Source organism: Sorex araneus, chromosome 1 (assembly GCF_027595985.1).
Source record: "Sorex araneus isolate mSorAra2 chromosome 1, mSorAra2.pri, whole genome shotgun sequence".
Taxonomy (NCBI): domain Eukaryota; kingdom Metazoa; phylum Chordata; class Mammalia; order Eulipotyphla; family Soricidae; genus Sorex; species Sorex araneus.
The window spans coordinates 229,414,143-229,440,096 of record NC_073302.1 but is presented as its reverse complement, the minus strand read 5'-3'; the positions used below and the strand labels follow the sequence as shown (position 1 = coordinate 229,440,096).

General features: G+C 43.5%; 1 protein-coding gene across 2 annotated transcripts in view; it reads right to left on the bottom strand.

The window, feature by feature from the left end:
• The window catches only part of CRYL1 (crystallin lambda 1), a 127,131-nt gene that overhangs the window by 37,853 nt on the left and 63,324 nt on the right, over positions 1 to 25,954 (bottom strand). For both annotated transcript variants that reach the window (XM_055140983.1, XM_004604626.2), the window contains exon 4: positions 3,476 to 3,637. In XM_055140983.1, coding sequence (XP_054996958.1) covers positions 3,476 to 3,637 — 162 coding nt within the window. The remainder of the gene's footprint in view (positions 1 to 3,475; positions 3,638 to 25,954) is intronic.

The following is a 25,954-nucleotide window of genomic DNA, read 5'->3' as shown; positions in this document are numbered from 1 at the left end:
CTGAAACCATGTTGTATTGTGAACAACTTTGCAAATCACGGTGTCTAAATAAAAGAATTTTTTTAAAAATTGCTATCAACTGTAACAGAAAAAAAATCCTAGTGTTACCTTGAAATCAATGAGTAAATAATGATGATTTGTAACATATGAAGGACCCCAACTATAGTGCACATTAGAAAATAAATTAATCACAAATTTCTTAAATAAAAAACTAAGTGAGGAGCTGGAGCTATAGCACAGCAGGTAGGGCATTTGCCTTGCATGTGGCCAACACAGGCTCAATTCCCAGCATCCCATATGGTTCCCTTAGCACTGCCAGGAGTAACTCCTGAGTGCAGAGCCAGGAGTAACCCATGTGCATCACTGGGTGTGACCCAAAGAGGAAAAAAAAAACTAAGTGAACAACAATAATATGCATCAAGTGAATCACTTTTCACCTGTCCAGAATCACTGTATTCTTGGAAGTAGGTTCAGCCCCTGACTTATAAATATTAGAATAACAAAACCAGGAGCAGATCAGTCTCAGATTGTCTATCTTCCTCTAAAGCAGAGATGTTGGGATGATGTAAATACAGAACCATCATCAACAGCACTGCAAATAACAATGATCATTTTTTAAAAAAATAAAGCAGAGACATTAGGTTGAGGTTGGGGGGTGTCTTCCAATGTTAGGTTGGGGTAGGGGGGTCTTCCAGTGTATTGGGCAGGAATCACAAAATCACAGCTGAGACTGAGAGGAAGTATCTCTACAATTTGTCAGGCCTCCTGGCTCAATCTTTCTCAGCTCTCCCTTCCTTCTGTACAGGCTTCTGTAAGTCTAAGTGCCAGCATTCCCACCCCCCTCTGTGCCCACTCCAAGGGAATTACCCCAAGATGCTGGCTCACCCAGCACCCGCCTGGACTCACAGACCAGCATTTATTTATTTTTTAGTTCTTATTTATTTGGCTTTGGAGCCACACCCAGTTGTGCTCAGAGCTTACCACTGGCTCTGTGCTCAGGGATCATTCCTAGAGAGGGCTCAGTGGAACAAATGAGGTGGTGGGGATTGAACCCAGGTCAGATACAGGCAAGGCAGGCGCCCTACCTACTGTATTGCAACCCTAGCCCTTGGCCCAGGTTTGTAACATGCACCTGGCACTTCCCCGAGGCTACCCCAAAAGCTGAGATTAAGCCCTAGCACGACTTCCTGACAGGCCAGAGCTGACTGCCCCGGAGTGCCTTGGGCACATCCTCAGGTGCTGTGTAATTACCTTCGGATAAAGGAAGGGCATATACTACAATACAGGACCCTCAGGGTCATGGCGTGGAGAGGGGCCTAGATCCTTCCTGAAGTTGGGGGTACAGGGAAAACCACAACAGGCCTGTAAGGACAGATGCCTGAATGTGGAGCCAGCTGCATGGTGGGATGCGCAGGGCACAGGCAGAACCACAAATGCCCAATGACATGCAGGTGAAGCACTTCGGGGTTAGGAAAAATGCAGCCCCAGGCACCTGTGCAAGGTCAGTCCAGGCTTAGCTCCAACGTGACCCATAAGCCCAGCTAGAGCTGAGGATTCAGGAACTAGTTCCACTCAGGACATTCATCCCTCTGTTGACAGTCACGCACACAGGGAGCCCCCAAAGACAGAAGAGCTGAAGAGGTGCCACACTGGTGTCATCCGTCCAGCACATCCTCAAGTGAAAAAGGGGGAAGCATTGGTGTAGTGCGGCTGAAAATACCAGTAGAAAGCAGCATTGCTTTGGGAGGATTTCACTCATGCGTAGTATTTAGAAAAAGTGGATGGGATAAAGGACTGTTTTAAAGGAGGGTTGCTCTGATCAACTTGGCCCCAGAGTATAGGGAGGAGAAGGGAAGATAGAATGGAAGGAGGGGAAGAAGGGACAGATGAGAAGCAACAGGGGCCAAGACAGGGGAGCCAGGAACAAAGGTGGTGTTAACTGAGTCAAATTCACATTAGAGTCAACAAAACTAAAATCAAAAGACCCAAGCTTTAAAACTCAAACTTAGAAAGGGGTCTGTCAAGAGGGCAGGCAGGGAGAGAATATGAGTAGCACTTGGGAACATTGGGGAACATTGGTGGAGGGAAGTCAACACTGGTGGTAGGATGCTGCAATATTGTATATCTAAAACTCAACTAAAAATTAACTTTGTAAATCACAGCACTTTAACAAAAATTAAAAAGGTGGAGAAAGCAAGCAAGCAAGCAAGAAAGTAGTGTTGCTTTCAGTGATCACTGCCACAGATCCTAACAGTAAATCTCTCCAATCTCAGCTGCAGTCGGTCATAATCCCTAAGCCCCAGTCCCCAGGAGAAAGGAGACAGTACAAAACACCCCAGTGGAGGGATGCCAGGGCTGGAGATCTGGTGGGTGAATGCTCCTTTTCCCGGAGCCTGAGGACTTCGCAGGTTTTCATTCTTGAAACTCACTCTGCAACCCCCTCTGAATCTCTGCCACAGACAGCCCATGTCCCCATTAGTGCCAGGGCTGGAATTCACCAAAGTCCAATCCCCGCACCAGAAAAAGTACCCAAGAGAACAAACATGTGAGGCTGAAACTCAGTGGCTGGTGATGAAATTCTGGGAGGAGGAGACACAACTTTTGCAACTGCTGATGATCTGTGCATCTAAGTATTTCAAAGGTAGGAAGGTTTTGGTTCCCTTTATCCTCTTTCCTGTTCAGGCAAAGCCTAGATGACAGCACAGAGGGAAGCGGCATGTGGGACGTGCCGAGTGTGTGCTGTGGCCTGATGGCTTCAGGGGACCCATGCGGGGCTCTACAGATAGTTGTGGGATTTTTAGGGACTACTTGTCTGGCTTCCAGGATACTAGGCACTTTCCAGCCACGCCCTGAAGGTTAGGCAAAGGACTCAAAGTGGGCCAGCAAGCAAACGCACAATGAGAAAGTGAATCGGGGCCTTATGCGGGGTCCAGAGGTCATACTCAACCCAACAGATCCTACTGTGAACTGTGTTCCCTACATTTCACAGCACAAACTTGCGGCACAAGAAGGAAGTGCTTCTTCTCCGAGGAAATTGTTTTTAGTCTGTTTAAAATTGAAAGTAGTGCTCATATGATCCTATTGTGTGCAGCTACAATCCAAGAACTTCTCGATAAAATTCTTGTACTGGCCAGTGGAGAGCCAGCTCAGAGGGCTGAGTCCAAAGATTCCATCTTGGTACCACATGGTCTCCTGTGTACCACTGGGAGTAATGCCCAAGTATCCCTGGATATGGGGTTCCCCCTCCCCAACACACCCAATGCTCATATGTACAGCTCTCTGATTGAGCTAAAAAAAAACACTGAATTGGGCAGTTCACATTGTTAAGCTGTGTGGTTTGTAAATTATACCTTAACAAAGCAGTTAAGAATACTAGATTAGTCAAGGTACAGCTGACATGGATTGGGTGTGCTGACAGGCACTGCTTATGAAAGCAGAGTCAGAAACAACCCATTTCCCAGGTCCACATACTCACAGGATGAGCCACAAGACATTGCTTCACATGCACCAAGCCAGAAAATAACTTGGAGGGAAGGAGACAGGAGCTGGAGCTGCTTATGACGACTCTGTCATCTACAATCCGATCCAACTGTGCAAAGATCTTCTTCTTCAGTTCCAGATTTTCAGGAACACATTCCTGAGAATGACATGCACACACACAAATTAATACTTGTGACCTCTGTGCTCAAGCTCCATTCATCCTGAAAATGACCTGATTATAATAAACCTTAAACAAAAAGCTACCCCAGGTAGCTTTGAAACCTAGGTAATCGGGCGGTGCATAGACAGGAGCTGTAGTTTCTAATTCTCTGCCAGCAAACTCATGAATCCCACCTGCCTGCTATACTGCAGGGTGGATTCTATGACTGGGACACTTGAGGCAAAGTGCCATAGTACTAAAACATCCTCAGCTGTGGCACCACTTCCTCAGCTTCCTCTGACCACCACATCAACTTATCTTCAAGGAAAACCCTGTGTGAAATGAACAAGTATGTTGCAACCATAATTCCCAAGACAATTCTTGAAGGTTCATTTCTAGTTGTAAATCCCTTTGAAAAAGATCCATGTTTGGGGGCTGAAGGGATAATAAAATTGAAAGGGCTCTTGCCTTGTATGCAGCCGACCTGGGCTCAATCCCCAGTACCATATGTGGTGTCCCAAACCCTGTCAGGAATAATACCTAAACAAAGAGCCAAGACTAAGCCCTGAGCACCTCGGGATATGGCTCCAAAACCAGAAAAAAAGGGACTGGTGTTTCTAAAATATTTAAAATTAATTATGGGCCAAAGCAACAGTATAAATGACTAGGGCATTTGTCTTTACACATGGCTGACTCAGGTTTGATCCTCATTACCCCATATGGTCCCCCACAGCACCACCAGGGTGCAGCCAGGTGTGGCCCAGCCCCCACCCAACAAAAAAGAAAAGCAAAATAAAATTAATTTCATAGGAGTGAGGGAGGAGGATAGGAAAGTGAATCTGATGAAACACTGCCATTAACTGTCACTGTCACTGTCATCCCATTGCTCATCAATTTGCTCGACCCGGCACCAGTAATGTCTCCATTGTGAGACTTGTTGTTACTGTTTTTAGCATATCAAATACACCATCAAATTGCCAGGCTCTGCTGTGCGGGCAGGATACTCTAGGTATCTTGCCGGGCTCTTCAAGAGGGAAGGAGGAATCGAACCCGGGTCAGCCACGTGCAAGGCAAACACCCTACCTGTTGTGCTTATCACTCCAGCCCACTGCCATTAACATGCCCCAAAATTGCAAATATACCCACAGAGGCAGCAGAATGAGGTGACACTCTCAGACACCCCAGCTGGCCCATGGATAAGGCACTAGGGCAGACACACTGGACACCGTCCTGCTGAAGAGAAAAGTGGGACAGAAGGAGACTGAGGTACCCCCGTGCTAGAAATACAAGAGGACTCCTTCCCCTCTTGCCATCAAATCTGCCACAAGTCACTCCTATCTGGGAGTCCTGGATGACCGAGGCAGCAGGGGATGTGGAACTCCCAGCATTCCCTGGTGGATCCACAATATGACTCTCACAATGGCCCAGGAACCATTAGCATCAAGGTTGCTTGTTAAAAGAGCAAATTCCCAGGCCCTCAACCCAAACCTACAGTCTTGCACGGTTCAAGGTTCACGTGTCAGGTATCTGTCTACTAATCATGCATTCTGATGACATTCGGCCCTCCTAAAGTTTAAGGTCCTCTGTTCTGAAGCATAAATCAAAGTGTGTGCCATGCCAAACACATTCCTGAGGGTCTCTTCACCCTAAGTCTAGGCTCCCTCCTCTGCCTTCCCACAGCTACTGCTCAGAGGCAAACCCAGTATGCTCTGTTCAGCCTATTAGACCCAAAGTGGTAAAAACTGTACAGACACCAGCAGGTAACTGAAAGTGTGTGGGCAGAGTGGAAATACAGTGTCAAAGGAATAATCGACCTTCAAAAATAAAGGAAATACCGTACAAGTAAATTTAAAATCAAATTATTATAATTTCTGACACTGCAATCAGCTGTATAATCATAGGCCGAATTCCCCTTTTATGTCACCTACATGATTTTCCTTTTTCTCAAAGCATAGGGAGTCAGTATTGTTTCTTCATAACTTTTAAAAATATAATCAAGTCATGTGAAATCTTACGAAAAACAAAAGGTCATATAAGCATCACATCTCAAAGACGGGGGGGGGGGGGAAATTGTGTCATTGAAGAACTGTAAAGCCCATTGTGTTACATGCTCTTATCAATGAGGAAAAAGAGCTACAGTTGCAGGCTGGCTGCATTGAATAATTCCTGGATCAGTTAAGTCTACAAGGTGGGTTAAGTTTAACTGGAGCCTTGTAGTAAAGCCAGAGACTAGAATGATGCAGATACTATTTAAGCTATAAAAGAGTCCTGTGAATAGCCTCATTGTGAGTCTGTCATGCAGATTCTCCCCTGAAATTCTACGCCATGCTTCAGATCCATCTGATTATCGAAGTGGCAAGAAAACTCAAACCAGAGGAAACCCAAGACTGACACAAACATGTAAAGTTTTTTTCTAATGGCACATTTGCTTGGCATTTTGTTGTTGTTGTTGTTGTTGGTGGTGGTGGTGGTGGTGGTGGTGGTGATGGCAGAAATCCATCTGTATTTAATTTGAAGGCTAGGGTTAGAATACCCCTCCATGTGTAGTGCTGAGCTAATTTAGAATCATTTGGGAGTTGATACCTTTAGTCTGAAACACTCTTTATCAGGACCTTCATCACTCGGGGTTGATTACAAAGCTAAGAGGCTACAATCACTCTCTTTGCTCTAAAGGGGTTAGGAGGAAAAGCAGGGATGAATGCCAGCCAAAGTGCCAGCTGAGAAGCCTGCCACTGAGCTGCCCTCCTCTCTCCGAACCACAGCAAAGTGATCGGGTGAGAATCTACCCAAATCTTTCAACGGGTCTTTCAGCAGTTCTTTCTAGAGAGTCACCAAGCATGAAGAGACCAGAAAAATTCTTACAACACTGCGTGCTGAAACTCGGTATTTTCAAAGCAGTACCTACTGTTTGCTTGTTAGTACTAAAGCAGTGCCTACTGTTTGCTGTTAGTACTTGGCATCTTTTGACGTAGGAGGGAGCTGATGCACATGACCAGCACCTCTCAGGCACCACAGCAATGTCAGGGCACTGGCTCAGGGCTGGCAAAATAAAACTTTGGGAACATGTAAGACACAAACTAACACCCCAACTGCTATTACTAGGTCACTCATTTGGGGCAGTACCAAAGAGATTAAAACAAGTTTTGTTTTGTTTTGTTTTGTTTTGTTTATTTGGAGGACAGAACATACCCAGCAGTGCTCAGGGCTTATTCCTGGCTCTATGCTCAGGGGTCATTCCTGACAGTGCTCAGGGGACCATCTGGGATGCCAGGGATCGAACCCTGGTCAGCCTTATGCAAGGTAAATACCCTCCCCACTGTACTATCACACCCACCACCAAAAACAAGTTTAAACTTTCTCTATCAATTTCCTTTTCTAAAGGAAAACAGAATGATGGCATTATAGGAACTGTGAATTATAATTTTCTTTTTTAAAAAATTAATTATTCACAGACCGGGCCAACAACACCAGGGCACCAGACAGAGAAGGTGCAGAGTCCCCACCTTCTCCAGATGGAGTCCCGACAACACTGAGCTTCTACTAACACGACTCCGGTTTGTGGGACTAGGACATCTCTCCAAAATGCGTGAGGGCACTGGAATGGGGTGGCGCTAGCCCAGTCTCCAGCTGGCCCTGCTGCCAGAAGTCACACCCTCAACCCGCCCTCGGCGCCATTTTGCTGCAACAGTCAGCAGCAAGAACCCGGGCCAGAGGCACCGCAAGCCGGAGAATGCTCCGGACCCCAGACCAGGCCAACAACACCGGGGCGCAGACGGGGAAGGTGCAGAGTCCCTGCCTTCTCCAGATGGAGTCCCGGCAACAATGAGCTTCTATTAACACGGCTCTGGTTTGTGGGACTGGGATATCTCTCCAAACCGCGCAGCCACTCCACCACCCCTGAGCAGCCATTATACCAGAGGCACAGAAACCCAAAGGCTGCTGGCAACTACACTCTTGAACTTTGAACTAAAATACGGTCCCGTGCAGCCCCAGGAGTGAAAGGGTTTTTGCCCTCATCCTTTTCACCTCTCGGCAGCATAGCAACCACCACCGTTTAGTGCCAATTGGACAGAGAGGTAGGAGCTTGCAATGATGGGACGCATGGAAAATCTCGCGATGGGGGGAGGGGCAGAACTGGTCCTGCTTCCTGCCCTAATGAGACCCCAGCGGCCTTTTATGAACAGCTCCTCCGCTCCTGAACAGCCATGTTCCCAGAGGCACACAAACCAATCTCGGAATGCAGCAGCTGCTGGCAGAAATACCTCTGGATTTAATACCAGAATCCCAAAACTGGGCGGCCAATTGCACAACCGTGCAACATCATATGCTCATTGTTATCAACAATAGAAAACATACGATCTAATGATGCCATTCTGACAGGTCTGACTGTTGGGGGGAAAACTCCAAATAATGATAGTGAGTTTTTGGTCAAAAATTGAATGTTTTTATAGCAATGAGAGAGTTAATTGAAAATCATCTGCCACACAGGCAGAGGGGAAGAGGGAGGGAGGGTCTCTCTAGGGTTCTTGGTGGTAGATCATGTGCATTGGTGAAGGGATGGGTGTTTATTTTTTTTTTGTTTAGTTGTTTATTGAATCACCATGAGAACAGTTACAAAGCTTTCATACCCCCCTCCCACTCCCCACCCTGCCTGTGTGGCAGATGATTTTCACTTTACTCTCTCTTTACTTTGATTACATTCAATTTTTGACAGAAAACCCACGATTATTATTTGCAGTTTCCCCACCCCCCGCCAACAATCTGACCTGACGAAAAGGCATCATTAGATCATTTGTTTTTTATTGCTGATAACAAAGAGCATATGATGTGCACGGCCGTGAAAGCGGCCGCGTGGTTTTGGAATTCTGGTATTTTAGTAATTAAGCCCAGAGGTATTTCTGCCAGCGGCCGCTATGTTCCTAGATTGGTTTGTGTGCCTCTGGGATCGTGACTGTTCAGGAGCTGAGGAGCTGTTTGTGGGCAGCTGTTCGGGGTCTCACTTGGGCAGGGAGCAGGGCTGGTTCTGAGCGCCCCCCCGAAGGGATGGGTGTTTAATCATTATATGACTGAGACTTGTTCCTGAAAGCCCAGTAACTGTTCTCACAGTGTCTCAATTAAAAAGCATTAAAAAGGACCCTCTGCTCCTAAAGACTTTGATTCCAGAGGTCTTCTAACCCATTTTGGCACCCAAAGCAGCTTCTTACAGCAATGCACTGGGACTGTGAGCTGGGCTATGCAATTTCTGGCAGAATTTTCCATGTACTTTATACAGAATTCCAAAACTGCAGTGGCCGCACGACTTAACATTTCTTAATTGTCAGCAATGTCAAACGGTTCCTTTTTAGCAGGTTTGACTTTGGGGGGAAACTCCAAACAATAACAGTGAGTTTTTTGTTGCAATATTGAAGGTAATCAAAGTAGCAGCCTTTCTCTAGACTGTGAACTAAGCCATAGCCCCACTCCGGCCGAGAAGAGGAAATATCCCTTTTTCCTGGTTGTTTCCCATTTTCGGGAAGAAACGCGGCGTGGCGTCCACCATATTATGAGGTGCGGGAAGGGGGATGAGAAAAAAAAGGGAAAAGGAAAAAAAAGAGTTATGTACTTGGAGCAGTGGGACTACATATCTCTTCATTCTAAGCAATGGAAAACTAACTATCAAATGCTTCCTAGGTAGTAGGGCTGTCTTTCTTGGGGGAAAACTCCAACAACAATAGTGAGTTTTGTGTTGAAATATGGAATGTAATCAAGGTAAAGAGAAAATGAAGTGAAATTCATCAGTTATGCAGTTGGGGGTGGGGGGGCGGGGGCAGGAGATATACTGGGGTTTTTGGTGGTAGAATATGGGCACTGGTGAAGGGATGACTGTTTGAATATTGTATACCTGACACATAACCTGAGAACTTTGTAACTTTCCACATGGTGATTCAATAAAATAAATTTTTTTAAAAGCATTAAAAAAATAAAATTTAGGGCGGCTGGGGAGGTGGGGGGAAGAGGGGAGGTATACGGTGATTCTTGGTGGTGGAATATGTGCACTGGTGAAGAGATGGGTGTTTGAGCATGTTATAACTGAGACTTAAACCTGAAACTTTTGTAACTTTCCACAAGGTGATTCAATAAAAAAATAAAATTAAAAAAAATAAAATAAGATTTAGAAAAGCTAAAAAAAATAATAAAAAAATTAAAAATTGATTATTTACAAGCTTTGTATTTAGTAAAAGGTACATGTTGACATTCATTCATAGGGACTAAATAAGAAAACTTTAGTGTATTGGGCACCTCCCTGGCAAGGGCAGCTCCAGCCAGCTAAGCAGCAACAGTTTCCAACCAAGCACTTTCATGGGGAAAGCGACACTTATCTCATTTTTTTTAAAGAATCAATTTATTTTGTTTTATTATTAGGGGTGGGGGAGTCGCCAGATTCTCAACCTGGTTGCGGGAACCTTCAGACTGGGTGATGCTCAGCTCACTGGGGCCGTGGTGCCAGGCCCTGCCCAGCTCAGGCTGCTGTCTGGCACCAAGGATCAAATCCAAGGCACATGCTCCAGACCTCTGAGACATCTCCTGGCCCCTAGGCATTTCAGAGAGGCCTTTTGTTGTACAAAATCAACATCTGTGGGCATAAAAATATCATGAAATGATCTTTGATTTGCTTTCCTGAAAGCAAAAATAAATAAATAAATTACAAGTCTTCAGCAGTGAAGGTATTTTTAGCCCATTTTTGGGTAGGTGCCAATGCACAGAAAGAAAGATGAGTCAAAATTCTCTATTGCAATAACAATGAAGGAAGTTAGTTCACAACTTGAAAATCCAAGTAATATACCTGATCACTATCAGTTGCTCATAACTCTCCTGTTCCTCTTGCTTCCATCTGTCTGATAAATACCACCAGTTTCTCTTCACAATTAATCCAGGTGATCAGGACTCACAGACCACTCTGGGTACAGTGCTCACAAGGGGAAAATTATAAATAAAGCAATACATATAACCCATTTCCTTGCTTGAGAAAAAAGTTATAATCTATGTAAAGAAAAAAGAAGGGGAGATAGTACAGCAGGTAAGGCATTTGCCTCAACCCAGGTTCAATCCCTGGTACACATGTGGTCCCCAGGGAGCTCTGCTAGGAGTCATCCCTGAGTGCAAAGCCGGGAATAAGCCCTGAGGACCACTGGGTATACTACTGGGTGGGAAGGAAGGGAGAAATGGAGGAAGGGAGGAAGGGAGGAAGGGAGGAAGGGAGGGAGGAAGGGAGGAAGGAAGGAAGGAAGGAAGGAAGGAAGGAAGGAAGGAAGGAAGGAAGGAAGGAAGGAAGGAAGGAAGGAAGGAAGGAAGGAAGGAAGGAAGAGGGAGGGGGAAAGAGGGAGGGAAGGAGGGAGGGAGGGAGGAAGGGAGGGAGGGAAGGAGGGAGGGAGGGAGGGAAGGAGGGAGGGAAGGGGGGAGGGAAGGAGGGAGGGAGGGAGGGACGAGAGAGGAGACAAGATTTCAAACTAGGAAAAGGTGCACTGCAGAGAGAACTGTGCAGGGGAAAGATCAGGTCACTGTACACTGGAGGAAGCAGATGGCAAGAGACAGGGTTAGGAAGTCGTACACTGGACCAGGCATCAAGGGACAGGATGAGTGACATATACCAGTGAAAGAAGAGGTCTGGACAATGGGGCGGGAACCACACTCACCAACTTACACTGCACAATAAACTGTAACTTCTTACCTTCTGAGTTTTGTAAGCAAATCTTTCATACAATTCTCAAGAACCCACTAGCAGAAAGTCCATTTTCACATTAACACACACAGTTGTTCAAGAGGTGATCTTAATGAAAATCATAACAAAATCTTGAAAGTTAAATTAGTTTTGGGTCAGCAATAGTACAGAGGGTAAGGCTCTGGCCTTGCATGCAGCTGATCTGGGTTCGATTTTTGGTACCCCAAGTGGTCTCCAAAGCCCCCAGGAGTGATCCCTGAACAAAGAGCCGAGGGAAAGCCCTGAGCACAGCTGGATGTGGCTCAAAATATATATATATATATATATATACATATATATATATATATAAAACCTTTTTACTGTAAGAAAATAAAGTTTTCAGGCGCCATCTTGCCACACTCAGCAGTGAAGAAACCCAGCGTGCACCACAACACTGGAGAATTCTCCAGGCCTCATACTGAGCTGATATCTCCAGGACAACCCAGATGGAGCAAGTGCAAGTCCTTCTCCAGATGGAATCCCAGCGACCATGAGCTTCTACAAGCATGGCTCCGGTAAATGGCTACAGGACTATTCCTCCAAAGCGACATTTCCTGACATACAAAGTGAGCAATGGAAAATATATGATCTAGCGTCTGCCCCTGCCCAAAACTAGAGAGAAAGCAGTGACACATGTGGCCTCCCGGGATGGGGGATGGACTGGCCCCTCTCTCCACCCCAAAGAGGCACCCAGTTGCTACCCACGAACGTCTCCTGGCTCCTGAACGGCCATGATCCCAGAGGCACACAGACCAATCTCGGAACCCAGCAGCTTTTGGCAGAAATCCATCTGGACTGAGCATTAAACTATGGCACCGTGCCACCCCGGGTGGGGAAAGGTGTTTGTCCCTTCAGCCTTTTCTCCCTAATGGCACAGTGGCCACCACCTTTTCAGAGCCTATTGGACAGCCAGGTATGAGGCTGCAGTGACGTGACACATGGGGCCTCACGTGATAGAAGGTGAAACCGGCCCCTCTCCCCACCCCAACGAGGCCCCGAGTTGCTGCCCATGAATGGCTCCTGGCTCCTGAATAGCCATGATACCAGAGGCACACAGACCAATCTCAGAACCCAGCAGCTTCTGGCAGAAATCCTCCAGAATTATTACTAAAATATCAGAAATCCAAAATTCTCTTCATATCAGCAATAGAAAACAAATTATCTAATGATGCCTTTTCGGCAGGTCTGATTGTTGGGGAAAATTCCAAATAATAATGGTGGATCTTTAGTCGAAATATTCAATGTGATCAAAGTGGAGGGAGAGTAAGGTGGAAATCATCTGCCACATAGGCGGGGGAGGGGTAAGATGGAGGGTATACTGGGGTTCTTGGTGGTGGAGGGTTTGCACTGGTGAGGGGATGGGTGTTCGATCATTTTATGACCAAGACTTAGACTGGAAAGCTTTGTAACTGTTCTCACGGTGATTCAATGAAAGAAAGAAAGAAAGAAAGAAAGAAAGAAAGAAAGAAAGAAAGAAAGAAAGAAAGAAAGAAAGAAAGAAAGAAAGAAAGAAAGAAAGAAAGAGAGAAAAAGAAAGAAAGAAAGAAAGAAAGAAAGAAAGAAAGAAAGAAAGAAAGAAAGAGAAAAAGAAAGAAAGAAAGAAAGAAAGAAAGAAAGAAAGAAAGAAAGAAAGAAAGAAAGAAAGAAAGAAAGAAAGAAAGAAAGAAAGAAAGAAAGAAAGAAAGAAAATGAGAGAGAAGAAGAACTGCGGGGGGGCACTAGAGTGGGGTGGTACCAGCCCAGTCTCCAATTCGCCCGGGCCGCCAGAAGTCACGCCCTCAACCCACCCTCGGCGCCATCTTGCCACAATCAACAGTGAAGAATCCGGGCATTCCGGTAAGCATCGCAAGCTGGAAATTGCTCCAGACCCCAGACTGGGCCAACAACATTGGGGAGCCAGACAGAGTAGGTACAGCCAGCACGCCTTCCCCAGATGAAGCCCCGGCGACACTGAGCTTCTACTAACACGACTCCGGGATGTGGGACTGGGACATCTCCAAACCGCGCGGCTGCATTTTTCATTTTCATGAAAAATAAAAACATACAATCTAATGTATGCCATCCAACATATCTGACTGTTGGAGGAAAACCTCCAAATAATGATAGTGAGATTCCTGTTGAAAATTGAATGTAATCAAAGTAAGGAAAGAGTAAAGTGGAAATTGTCTGCCACACAGGCAGAGGGGGAGGGGGGGTGGTTTGGTGGTGGATCAAATATAAAAACTTTGTAACTGTATCTCACAGTGATTCAATAAAAAATAAATTTTTTTAAAAATAAAAAAGGAAGGAAGAGAAAGAAAGAAAGAAAGAAAGAAAGAAAGAAAGAAAGAAAGAAAGAAAGAAAGAAAGAAAGAAAGAAAGAAAGAAAGAAAGAAAGAAAGAAAGAAAGAAAGAAAGAAAGAAAGAAAGAAAGAAAGAAAGAAAGAAAGAAAGAAAGAAAGAAAGAAAGAAAGAAAGAAAGAAAGAAAGAAAGAGAGAGAGAAAGAAAGAGAGAGAGAGAAAGAAAGAGAGAGAGAAAAGAAAAAAAAGAAAAGAAAGTTTTCGGGGCGTCATCTTAGCACACCAACAGCCCTGGCCCAGAGACACAGCAGCGAGTCCTGGAAGATACCACAGCACTGGAGATCTCTCCGGGCCCTATACTGAGTCAATTTCACTGGGGCACCCCAAATGGAGCAGGTGTGCTCTCCCTGCCTGCTCCAGATGGAATCCCAGTGACCAAGAGCTACCACAAGCAAGGCCCAGGAATGCAGGTTCCAGGACTAAGTCTTCAGGCTGCATTGCAGCAGAGGACCGAGGCTGTTCCTCCCTGGCTCCCCGAACACCCGGTACCCTTGCTGTCACTCCCAGAATCTGTCTCCGGGTGCCATCTTAGTGCCCTGGTCCAGAGACCCCCAGCTGAATCCAAAAATGGATTAGTGACCTACAGAAATGTCTCTGGAACCCAACCACTTACAATCTAGGATTCCAGAAGCACGTAGCCGCTTTTGTGGTTGCACAAGCTCTCATGATATTCAAAATGAGCAATGGAAAATAAATGATCTAGCGTCTGCCCCTGGCAGGCAGGCTTGAATGGTGGTGGGAAAATTCGAGCAAAACATAATGCCCAAAAGTAGAGAGAGTATTGGGGAAATTGTTTGCCATAGAGGCAGGGTGAGGACTGGGATAGGGGGAGACATATACTGGGACACTGGTGGTTGAAAGTGTGCACTGGTGGAGGGATGGGTGTTTGATCAGTGTATGACTGAATCTCAAACATGAAAGCTTTGTAACTGTATCTCACAGTGATTCAATAAAATAAATAAATGGGCCATTTTTACCATCAAAAAAAAAGAAAAGAAAGTTTTATTTTTTAAAAATGAAATATCAAGGGCCTGAGTTGGATTTAACTCCCACATTTATATTTAAAAAAGAAAAGAAAAGGAAACAAGCAGCTTCTTTCTTCAGAGTGGTCCTTACTTAGTCTTTCTTAATACATGATCTTAATACATGGTCATTGTTTTAACTATATTGAGGAAAGTTCTTCTGTCCCCATTTTATTGAGTTTGTATCATAAATGTGTTAGACCTTGGTCAAATATTTCTTTGAGTCTACTGAAATGATTCATATGATAATATGGTTTTTATAATTCTTTATATTGATATGATGTACTACATTGACTTGCAAATATTACACCATCCTTGTATCCCCAGGATAAATCCTCCTTGACAGTGGCATATAACCTTTCTGATGTATTGTTGTATTCAGTTTGTTAATATTTTGTTGAGGGTTTTTGCTGCTATATACATCCAGGATTTAGATCTACAGATCTATAGTTTTCCTTTTAATTTTTTTTTTTTTGGTGGTGTCTCTGTCTCTCTGTATGCTTCTAATATCACTGTAATGTTTACTTCACACACACTCTTTGAGAGGGTTCTTGTTTCATCAAATTTCTGTTAGAGTCTTAAAAGGAGTGGGAGTAGGTCTTCATTAAAGATCGAGAAGAACTTTCTAGGAAACATATCTGGGAATAGGGTTTTCTTTTGCTTTTGATTACTGTTTCAACTTCTTCAATAGTAATAGGTCTGTCCAAGTGCTCTTTTCCTCTTGATTCAGTTTCGGAAAATCATGGAAGTCAAAACATTTGACATTTCCTCTAGGTTCTCCAATTTTGTGGCATAAAGCTTTTCATAAAAATTCTGAAGATCATTTGCACTTCTGTTGTATCTGCTGTGTGTCTCCTCTTTCATTTCTGATTTATTTATGAGAGTTATCTCTAATTTTTTTGTGAGTACTGCCAATGATTTATCAATCTTCTTTATACTTTTCATTGTGTTAATCTTCTGAATTGTTTCCAGTTCACTAATTTCTGCTCTAAGTTTTATTATTTTATTCCTTCTATTTGCTTGTATTCCCTTTTTCTTTTCTTAGCTGCTTAAATTGTGCTGATAGCTTATTTATTTGGACCCTCCTTGCATTCCTGAATGCTTATACTGCTGCGAACTTCTGCCCTAATGCCACTTTTTCTTATGACCAATATGTTCTAGTAGCCTGTATGTTCATTCTTGTTTGTTTCCAGGATAATTTTGATTTAATCTCTGATTTCCTCTTTGACCCACTGATTGTATAGTAGAGAGTTGTTTAATTTCCGGTTGTTTGAGTTACTCCCCCCCTTTCTTTTTCCTTTTTGAGTCACACCCGGTGATGCACAGGGGTTACTCCTGGCTCATGCACTCAGGAATTATTCCTGGAGGTGCTCGGAAACCATATGGAATGCTGGGAATCGAATCCAGGTCGGCCTCATGCAAGGCAAATGCCCTACCTACTGTGCTATTGCTCCAGCTCCCTAGTTACTCCCCCTTTTCAGTTAAGGATTATTCTATTTTCAAAGCTCCATTTTCAAAGAATCATGTATTGAAAGGAAAGTTGACATGATTTCTATCTTCATAATTTTATGGTAATAAGTTTTGTGAAGCAGGAAGTGGTTTAACTTGGAGAATGTGTACTGAACTACTGGGTGGATGGCAAACCCTATGTATGTCTGCTAGGCCTATCTCTTCCATTTTTCCTCCAGGCCACCTTTTCCTATTGTTTTTGCCTCATTGATCTATCCAGTTGAATAGAGGAGTGTTCAAGTCCCCTGTTCCTATTGTGTTGTAGCCAATGAGTTTCTTAGTGTCTCTTATCAGTTGTTTTAAATATTTGGATAGACAATCATTAGGTGCATATATGTTTAGAAGTGTGAGTCCCTTGATTATTATGAAATGGTCATCCCTGTCCCTTATAGCCATTTTAAATCTGAAGTCTATGTTGCCTGATATAAGTATAGCCACCCCTGCCTTTTTGAGGAAATTATTTGCCTGTAATATTGTTTTCTAGCATTTGACTTTGAACCTGTATTTACCCTGACAGTTAAAATGTGTCTTTTGTAAGCAGCAGAAATCTGGGTTCATTTTTCTGATCCTGCCACTCTTGCTCAGTAAATTCAAACCATTGAATTTAAGTGAAATTATTTAGGTGGAGGCATTTATCATCATTGTGTTGTAGAAATCCCAGAAACTGTAATCCCATCAACAGCCAACATCCAAGGACTATAAAACCAGGTTCCCAGAAGCGCAAGGCCGCAAAGACATCTTATTGCCTAGTTTTCCCTCTCAGAGAACACGGCAAGCTACTGAGAATTTCCTGCCCACATGGGAAAGCCTGACAAGTTCCCCGTGGTGTATTCATATGCCAAAACCAGTAACAATGATGGGTCTCATTCCCCTGACCCTGAAAGAGCGTCCAATGTGACACCGTTGGGAAGGACGAGTAAAGAGAGGCTGCTAAAATCTCAGGGCTAGGACAAATGGAGACAATACTGAGACAGCTCGAGAAAATCGAAGATCAACGGGATGATGATGATGATAATGATGTTGTAGAAATCATGAGTATTTGTGGAGATGTCCTGTCTTTTAAAGAAGTCCCTTATGGGGCTGGAGCAATAGCACAGCGGGTAGGGCATTTGCCTTGCATGCTGCTGCCGACCCGGGTTCAATTCCCACCATCCCATATGGTCCTCTGAGCACCGCCAGGAGTAATTCCTGAGTGCAGAGCAAGGAGTGACCCCTGAGCATCGCCAGGAATGACCCAAAAAAGCAAAATAAATAAATAAAATTTTTTAAAAAATAAAGTCTCTTTAATGCTTCTTGTAAAGTTGATTTCAAGGCTATGAACTTCTGAGGCTGTTGCTTGTCATGAAATTTTGCATCATTCTTTCAAATCCGAATGGTAATCTAGCTGGATTAAGAATTCTTGGTGTTTATTTAACAACTTTTGTTTGTTTCTTCCTTATTTTTTTAACTATTCCCCGTTCTCTTCTGAACCACATTATGTCATTTGATAGATTCTCTGTGAATCTTATGGAAAATTCATTATATGTAAATTCCTTCTTTGACTTTGCTGCTCTCAATATTCTGTCTCTATCTATTGGACTTTGTCAGTCTGATTACAACGTGTCTTACAGTAGGTGTCCTATTTGTAAAGGAGCTAATGTCCTCCTGTTTTGCAGATGCTCACAGTATATAGGAGTCTCTTGGGTCATTAGTTCATTAGAACACAGGACATGAACTTCAAGTTCATAGCAGTTTCCTGACCCCAAGCTGATGCAGGTGCTTCAAAGGCATCCAGGTATCTATATCCAGGGCTGGTGTTACAACTTAGCAACACAAATCTTTCATTGATATACTTTAAACTTTTATTATAGTTCTGACTGGAGCAACAGCACAGCGGGTAGGGAGTTTGCTTTGCATGCGGCCCACCCGGGTTTGATTCATCCTTCCCTCTTAGAAAGCCTGGCAAGCTACTCATGGCATATTTGATATGCCAAAAACGGTAACAAGTCTCACAATGGAGACATTATGGTGCCCGCTCAAGCAAATCGATGAACAATGGGACGACAGTGCTACAGTGCTATTATAGCTCAGGTAATAGAGTTAAAATGGTATTTTAGTTTATGGGATAATATACAAAGTTGCTGTATACCACCACCACCCATGTCTCTATGTCACCTCTGGTCCAAACTTCTGTCCCTCCATCCTCCATTACTTGTTGGAGAAAGAAATTAAGGGGATAAGTTTTAGATCGATAATAAATCTTGGACGCTAGCTTAAAGGCCTGAGAATGACAGTTTGAAAAGGGGGTTGGGGGGAAAATAGATTTACTGGCAGTGGGTGGAGGGTTTTGAACAAATGGGTGTTGGTCACAGGTGGTCACAGTATGCACCAAAACACAAATCTTTCACAACTGACTAAGCAAACTCATTTTAGCCAGATCCCAGAGGGAGCAAATCATAACCCTTACCTTTATTCCAGAAGGAGATACTGTCTCTATCTTCCAAGTTACATCCTGAAAAGTTAGTCTAGAACAAAGTTACATTCTGTGCCTCAGAGAGAGAGAGATAGACGAGACAGAGACAGAGAGACAGAGGGAGAGGAGATTTTGAGTACTCATACCCCATCAACAAGTATGTATTTAATCAGAGCCTCTAAACTACTAAAACTGCAATTCTTCCTCGTTAAAATTTAAAAAGGAACCTTCTGAAGCTAAGAATCATAAACCTTCAATTAATAGGATCAGACGTCACTGAAGAACTGAGCATCTGGGTGTGGGCCAACTTCTCTGCAACTGGTGTTGGGGGAGTGGTCGCCAGCTGATACACAAGTCTGGCTAGTCCTTCGCTTTCTGCTTCCTAGGAAGGTCATAGCCCACAATAAATAAAGTACGTGCAAGGCCTGCCAGTGCTGATCTGAAAAGGCCATGTCCCTCCTACCCAGCTTCAATTTTCTTTTAATCTACTGAAAATCATTTTGGGTGTAGAAAGTAGGAAAGTAGCAGATATTTGAATCTAATGAGAAACCTGTGTGCTACCTCAGAGCAATGCGGGTCACAATGCCATGCGTACCACCACTGCACCGTCTTCTCAGCTGAAGACCTCTAATAAGCCAGCTCAAAGGTAGGTTAATAATATTCCACACCTGCCTCCTCTGGCCAGTATTTCTCATTAAACACAAAGCACTGATACAAGAACTGGAAACCACAGTGCACCAGAAGTGGCTGAAGCAAGGGCAGGCTTCACACCTCGCCCAACTTCTACCTAGATTAATTCAGATCTCCAAAACACAGAAGAAAAGGTGTCCCTGACACAGAGACTTTCCAGCAGCACTTACTGTCCTTCTCAAGACCTCTGACTTTCAAAACCAAAAATTTGCAAGGTATGCAAGAAAGCATATACTCAAGAGAATTAAGGGATCCTCAAAACCAGATTCAGATATGATTCAGATGGTGTCATGATCTGATTCAGAATTTAAAATAATGATGACTCATGTGTTAAAGGTTCTAAAGAGAAAAACTGTGTGCAACATGTCATGTCGTATGAATAATTTCAACAGAAAACTTCAAACTATAAGAAAATAGATAAGAGAATACTAAAAGTGAAAAGGTAACAAACATGCTTTGACTCATTATAGATCCAACACAGTGGAGAGGAGAAAAGGACAATGGACTTAAGTCACTGGCAGCTAAACTCAAAATGAAAAAACAAAATGCAAGAAGAAAAGCATTCCAAGACTCCTATTAAAAATATCAAATTATCAGGACTAGAGTTGATAGTACAGTGGGTAGGGCATTTGCTTTGTACTTGGCCAGCCCGTGTTCTATCACAGGCATCCTATATGGTTCCCTGAGCACTTCCAGGCAGAGTCAGGAGTAACCCCTGAGCATCACTGAATGTGATCCAAACACCCACCCCAAAAGAAAATATGAAATTATTTAAATATGGACAACATGAATTTCAGAATTAGAAAGATCACATAATGGAGCAAAAGATAAAAATTAATTATGTAATGGCTGGGGATGTTCTGTAATAAATTAAAGTTATCAAATTATATAACCAAGAAGTACATGGGACACACATAGGATACATAAGCCCTCTTGTATCTAATTTACTGAAAACACAGGACAAAGGAAACACTAAAGTTAGGGTGGACGGGTCACATATAAACACACAAATATGGAGGTGGGACTTGCAAGAAAAGTTTAGTAAGACAGAAGATAATGTGTGGCATATTAAATCTATAGCCAGGGGGAAAAATAGCCTTCAAAAAGGAAGAAATAAAATTTTTATGAGAAAAACCACAATTTGGTAATGTCATTACCAACAGATTAATTTTAATTTATTAAAATTATAAAGGAAAATCAACAGTTAGAAGGAAAAATACCCTAGAAAAATCAACTAGTTTGGGGTGAGAACACAATAAATATCGATCAACTTCAAGGCAACTGAAAACTTCCCCCCTGAGTATGAATTAAGAAATAATAATCTCTCAGCACATCATACAGGAAGGCCCAGCCAATGTAATAAAACAAGAAAAAGATACAGAAACAGTGCAGAATAAAAAAGAAATAAATGAAACTGTCTATTCATATAACATATGAATGCCTACATAAGAAATTCTGAAGATTATTTTTAAAATCCCTTTGTTCAAAAAGGTGCAGGATAGAGGTCAATCATTTCAATACAAAGAAAATATTCTTAATACCGAAGCAATTATTAATTTGTTTAAATACCATGTACACAGCATAAAAATAACTACTTAGGCATAAATCTTACTACATTAAGTATCTGTATGCTGAAAACTACAAAAGGATGATAACACAAATTGATAAAATGGAAGTAAAACAGGGATCAGAGAGACACTATAGCAGATAAGGTGCTTGCCCTGAACAAGGTCAACTAATGTTCAACCCTGGCACTGCAAATGGTTCCTGAGTCCCATCAGAAGTCCCTGAACACAGACCCAGGAATAAGCCCTGAGTACATCCAGGTGTGACTGAAAAATATGTGTGTATAATATATACATATTACATATGCATATAATATATACAAAAGATCTATGAAAAGTCAAAGACACTGGAATAGTTAAAATTATTTCAAAGTTAGCAAGTACAGATGCTTTACTATCTAATTTCAAGACTTAATATTAAATTACAGTGATTAAGATAAAGTAGTATTGGTAAATATTGCTATACCAATGCACAGATCAGTATACGATAGTTCCACACAAATTAGAAAGTTTTTAACAAACACGCAAAGTCAATGAAGGAATTATGGTCTGTAATCAATCATGCTATTATAATTAGATTTTCATAGGTAAAGAAATAAATTGGTCTTCACACCTTACATATCACCTTATAGATAATTAATTCACAGGGGATCATAAATATAAATATAAACCACAAACTATAAATGTTCTAGGAGAAAATCTGGTCTGGCTTAGATAAAGAATACTCAGGATACTAATGGAGGTAAGTCAAATAGTCTTTCAAATAATGTCAGTGGGGAGTGAGAGTGAGACACAGAGTATGGAAAAAGAAGGTGGGAGAGGTGAGAGAGAGAAACTTCATATTGGCTCACTTCCGTCTCCTGGGGAACTTCCTGGAGAGGGTCAGACTGGTAACGTCTGCCATGAGCACAAGTACCTACACTGGCATCTATCAGTCCGATGCTGATCAGGCAGTCATCACATTGCACCTACAGGTCTACTGGAACTTCATGGTGTGGGAACTGGTCCTCACCATCCCAGTTCTTAGCAACCTGTGCCTTAGTCTGGCGAGAGGAACTGCTTTTCATGAAGAAAAGAAAGTCAGTTCTGACCTCCACTCAGGTTCCCAGTTCCACTGTCTACTCTTGCAAAAAATAATTTCAGGAAGAAGCTGAATGTTGGAGGAAAAGATCTTTATTCAGGAAATATGAGAGGACTATGTGGGGGGGTGAGAGAGAGAAATGAAGGGACAGAGGGAGGGAGGGAGGGAGGGAGGGAGGGAGGGAGGGAGGGAGGGAGGGAGGGAGGGAGGGAGGGAGGGAGGGAGGAGAGTACAGGCTTCTCCAGAGGCACAAGGGCTGAGAGTAGACATCCCAAGCTGAGAAGGTGAATCTCAAGATGGGAAATGCAACAATGCTCTGAACCTGAATCGGGGCCAGCAACAGCGGGGATCTGGACGGAGGAGGTGAAGCCACCACACCTTCTCCAGATGGATCCCTGGCAACACTGAGCAGCAACTAACACGGCTCTGGGATGCGGGACTGGGACACATCCGAACCCCGCAGCCACACGACCTTTTCTAAAAACTGAGAACATACAATCTTTTAATGGAAAACTAATTATCAAATGCTTCCTTAGTAGGGCTGTCTTTTTTTGGGGGAAACTCCCACAATAATAGTGAGTTTTGTGTTGAAATATGGAACGTAATCAAGGTAAAGAGAAAATGAAGTGAAATTCATCAGTTATACAGTTGGGGGTGGGGGGGGGGGGGGGCGGGGGCGGGGGTATACTGGGGATTTTGGTGGTGGAATATGGGCACTGGTAAAGGGATGGTGTTTGAATATTGTATAACTGAGACATAAACCTGAGAACTTTGTAACTTTCCACGTGGTGATAAAATAAAAATTAAAAATAAAATAAAATATCATAAGCTTCAAAAAATATTTTTTAAAAAATGAGAAATGCAAGCTGCTTGTATTTGCAGTTTGTTTTACAGGGTTTTCCCCCAAAACTGCACCCTGTTTGGACTTTCTCTACAAGTAAGTCTCTGCTAGAGTGTTGTCAAGGAGACGAGCTCAGAACTTGTGATGGACTTCTTCCACAGCCTCTTGTTCTACTGGAGCTTCTTCTGGGTCAATGCTAACAGCCTTCATTTTTGCTTTTAATGATTTCAAGCACTCATGCTTCTGAGGCTGCCACCACTATAACTGCTTAAATGCACACCTTGAAATATGATGCTAGGGGCTCCCAGTCTACCTGCCTACTTCATTATTAATATCAGAACCATCAAAGAATAAGACTGACAAGCTGGTAAAATACGACTGATAAAAGACTAAAAGCTCTTGTTCTGGAATTGCTAAGATTGTAAAACAAATCTCAAATTAGGAGAAAATATTTGCAAATCACATCTGATAATAGAGAGCTATCCAGAATATAAAAAAGGCCTGTGAAATTACAACAATAAGAAAATTAACAAGTTAAGTTTTGATCAGCAAAATACATAAATAGACTTACAAAAGATACTAATGACAACTATGTGAAAAAGTCCTCAGCATCAAATGTGATCAGGCAAATGCAAATGAAAACCTAGAGCAGGTTGGTAGACTGGGGTGCCCTGAAAATGTGGGTTAAATCAGCTTCTCAGATGCCAGCCCTACACCCACTGAGATGGAGAAATGAAGGCTGCCAGCAACATCCCAGAAGGCTGGGCCCTCCTTCCTGAGAAGTCCCAGCAGAAACTAAAGACTGTGGGAAAAAAATATGGACAAAGACTACCAAAAGTCCAAAGCTTTTTCCCCCAATAGCACCCTAGAAGCAGCATACAACCAACCTAGAAAGTCCAAAGTGAGGACAATGTGAAGGAAAGAAACTATAAAAACCAACACTGCAGGGTACACAGCATGTGTCCCCCATTCTGGACTTCACTTGAAACCTTGGCTCTCTTGCCTCCACTGAAGCCCGCATTCACCTTCTCATTTCCACACTCCCCTTTCAGTTACAAATGAATGACAAAAACCATTCTGAGACAAGTGAGTATCAAGCAGCTGCCCAAATAACTTAGGAAATGGGGTTTTTTGCCTCTCTGCTGTGAAGCTAAAGTCCATAAGTACTGAACGTGAACAGCTGGGAGGTTTGGTGTGTTTCTTCAACAGAGACATGAGTTAACAATTTAACTTACACTCTAAGGATACCAGATATGAACAAACAAATACACTGTGGATTCTCAGAGCCATGTGTTTCAGTGCCAGAGAACGAGGGACGAGCCTCATCACTCAGGCAAACTGTCTGATGGAGTCTTCACAGGAGGCCCCTGAGACTATCCCGCTTCGGCCTGAAAGTCAGTGTGCTGTCTTCACTGCAGGTCTCGTTGGTCCAGAGCAGCCCTCCAGCTCCTGGGGCTGCTCCCCTCTCATCTCAGACCATCTCCCCCAGCTCAGCCCCTCGTCAGGGAGTGCATGCCGCACCCACGGCTGCTCATCTGCCCTACAGGAGGCATCGTACTCACATTCCCAGTGCAAGACAACTTGCCACAACCCAGACAGGCAGCGACAAACTAGCTCCTGCCTAAACTAGGAGACTGTCCTCCCTCCTGCGCTCACACTGGGCCTGGCCACCCCTTCTCAAGGGAGACCGGGAGCTCGGCCCTGGGCTGGGAACTTCTCCCAAGCACAGCCCTTCCTCAACCCAAGGCATTCTTTGGTGTCATTAACCCTCTCTGAGAAGTTAATGCTCCATCATTAACTAGTTTTGTGTCTTCCAGGGATTCTAACACAGGCACCATGTGGCCTACACAGTCCCAACCACACAGTCCTGAAGTCACAACACTGAATTCACCATACTTCTGGGCTCCTGGGAATGTTGTCTTTAGATCTGAGAACTACTGATTTGGAAATGTGGTCCAATGAAATGTAATGTTCCTTCAAAGCGAGGAGAATGATGCAAAAACACATCAGTAGGGTGATGGCATGTGACAAACTAGGAGTCTTTAATTGCCTTTCAGCTCAGAAAAGTATGAAAAAAAAGATAAATCCAGATCTGACACCTACTGAACTCTGGGTTCTATGCCATCTGGCCTGGAGGACCAGTGAGCCTCACTCCTGGGCCTACTCTGCAGGTGCTGGGCGCAGATAAGCTGGTTTCACACACTCGCTCCTCCTGACCACTGAATGGTCACAGCTATAGCTATTACCTGTTTACTAAGGGGCAAATGAGATGCATTAAAAGGTTTAGAAGCTATCTTGGACTACCCAGGTAACAAGTAGCGAAAGTAAAAGCTGAGTCCACACTACTTAAAGATACACAGCAGCCAAGCTGCATGGTGGCAGAGGCACCAGGCTGTCCCTCCCTGGCTTCCCGCCCCTCCTCAACCTGGCTGTCACTCCCACAATGTGCCTCTGGGCACCATCTTCATGTACCAACAGCCCTGGCCCAGAGACACCCAACTGAATCCCCAAATGGGTTAGTGCCTAACAGAGATGTCTCTGAAACCCAACCATTTACAATCTAAGATTCCAGAAGTGAGCAGCCTCATGATACTCAAAATGAGCAATGGAAAATAGATTATCTAGTATCAACCCCTGGCAGGCAGGCTTGAATGGTGGTGGAAAAATTTAGGCAAAACATAATGCCCAAAAGCAGAGAGAGAGTATTGGGGAAATTGTCTGCCATAGAGGCAGAGTGAGGACTGGGATGGGGACAGGAGTGGGGGGGAATAATGGGGACATTGGTGGTAGAAAATGCACTGGTGGAGGGATGGGTGTTCGATCATTGTATGGCTGAATCTCAAACATGAAAGCTTTGTAACTGTATCTCATGGTGATTCAATAAAAAAATTTTAAAAATTTAAAATAAAAAATACACAACAGGGTAGCAACAAAGGGCCAAAGGCAACATAATGAAAGAACTAACCCACAAAACTGAACTGGAAGGGGGAGGGGGCAGAGGGCGAAGCTTGAAAGGGAGAGAGGCTGGGGTCCCTGCATGAGGAAGTGGATACACTGGTAAGGGGTGTGGTGAGAG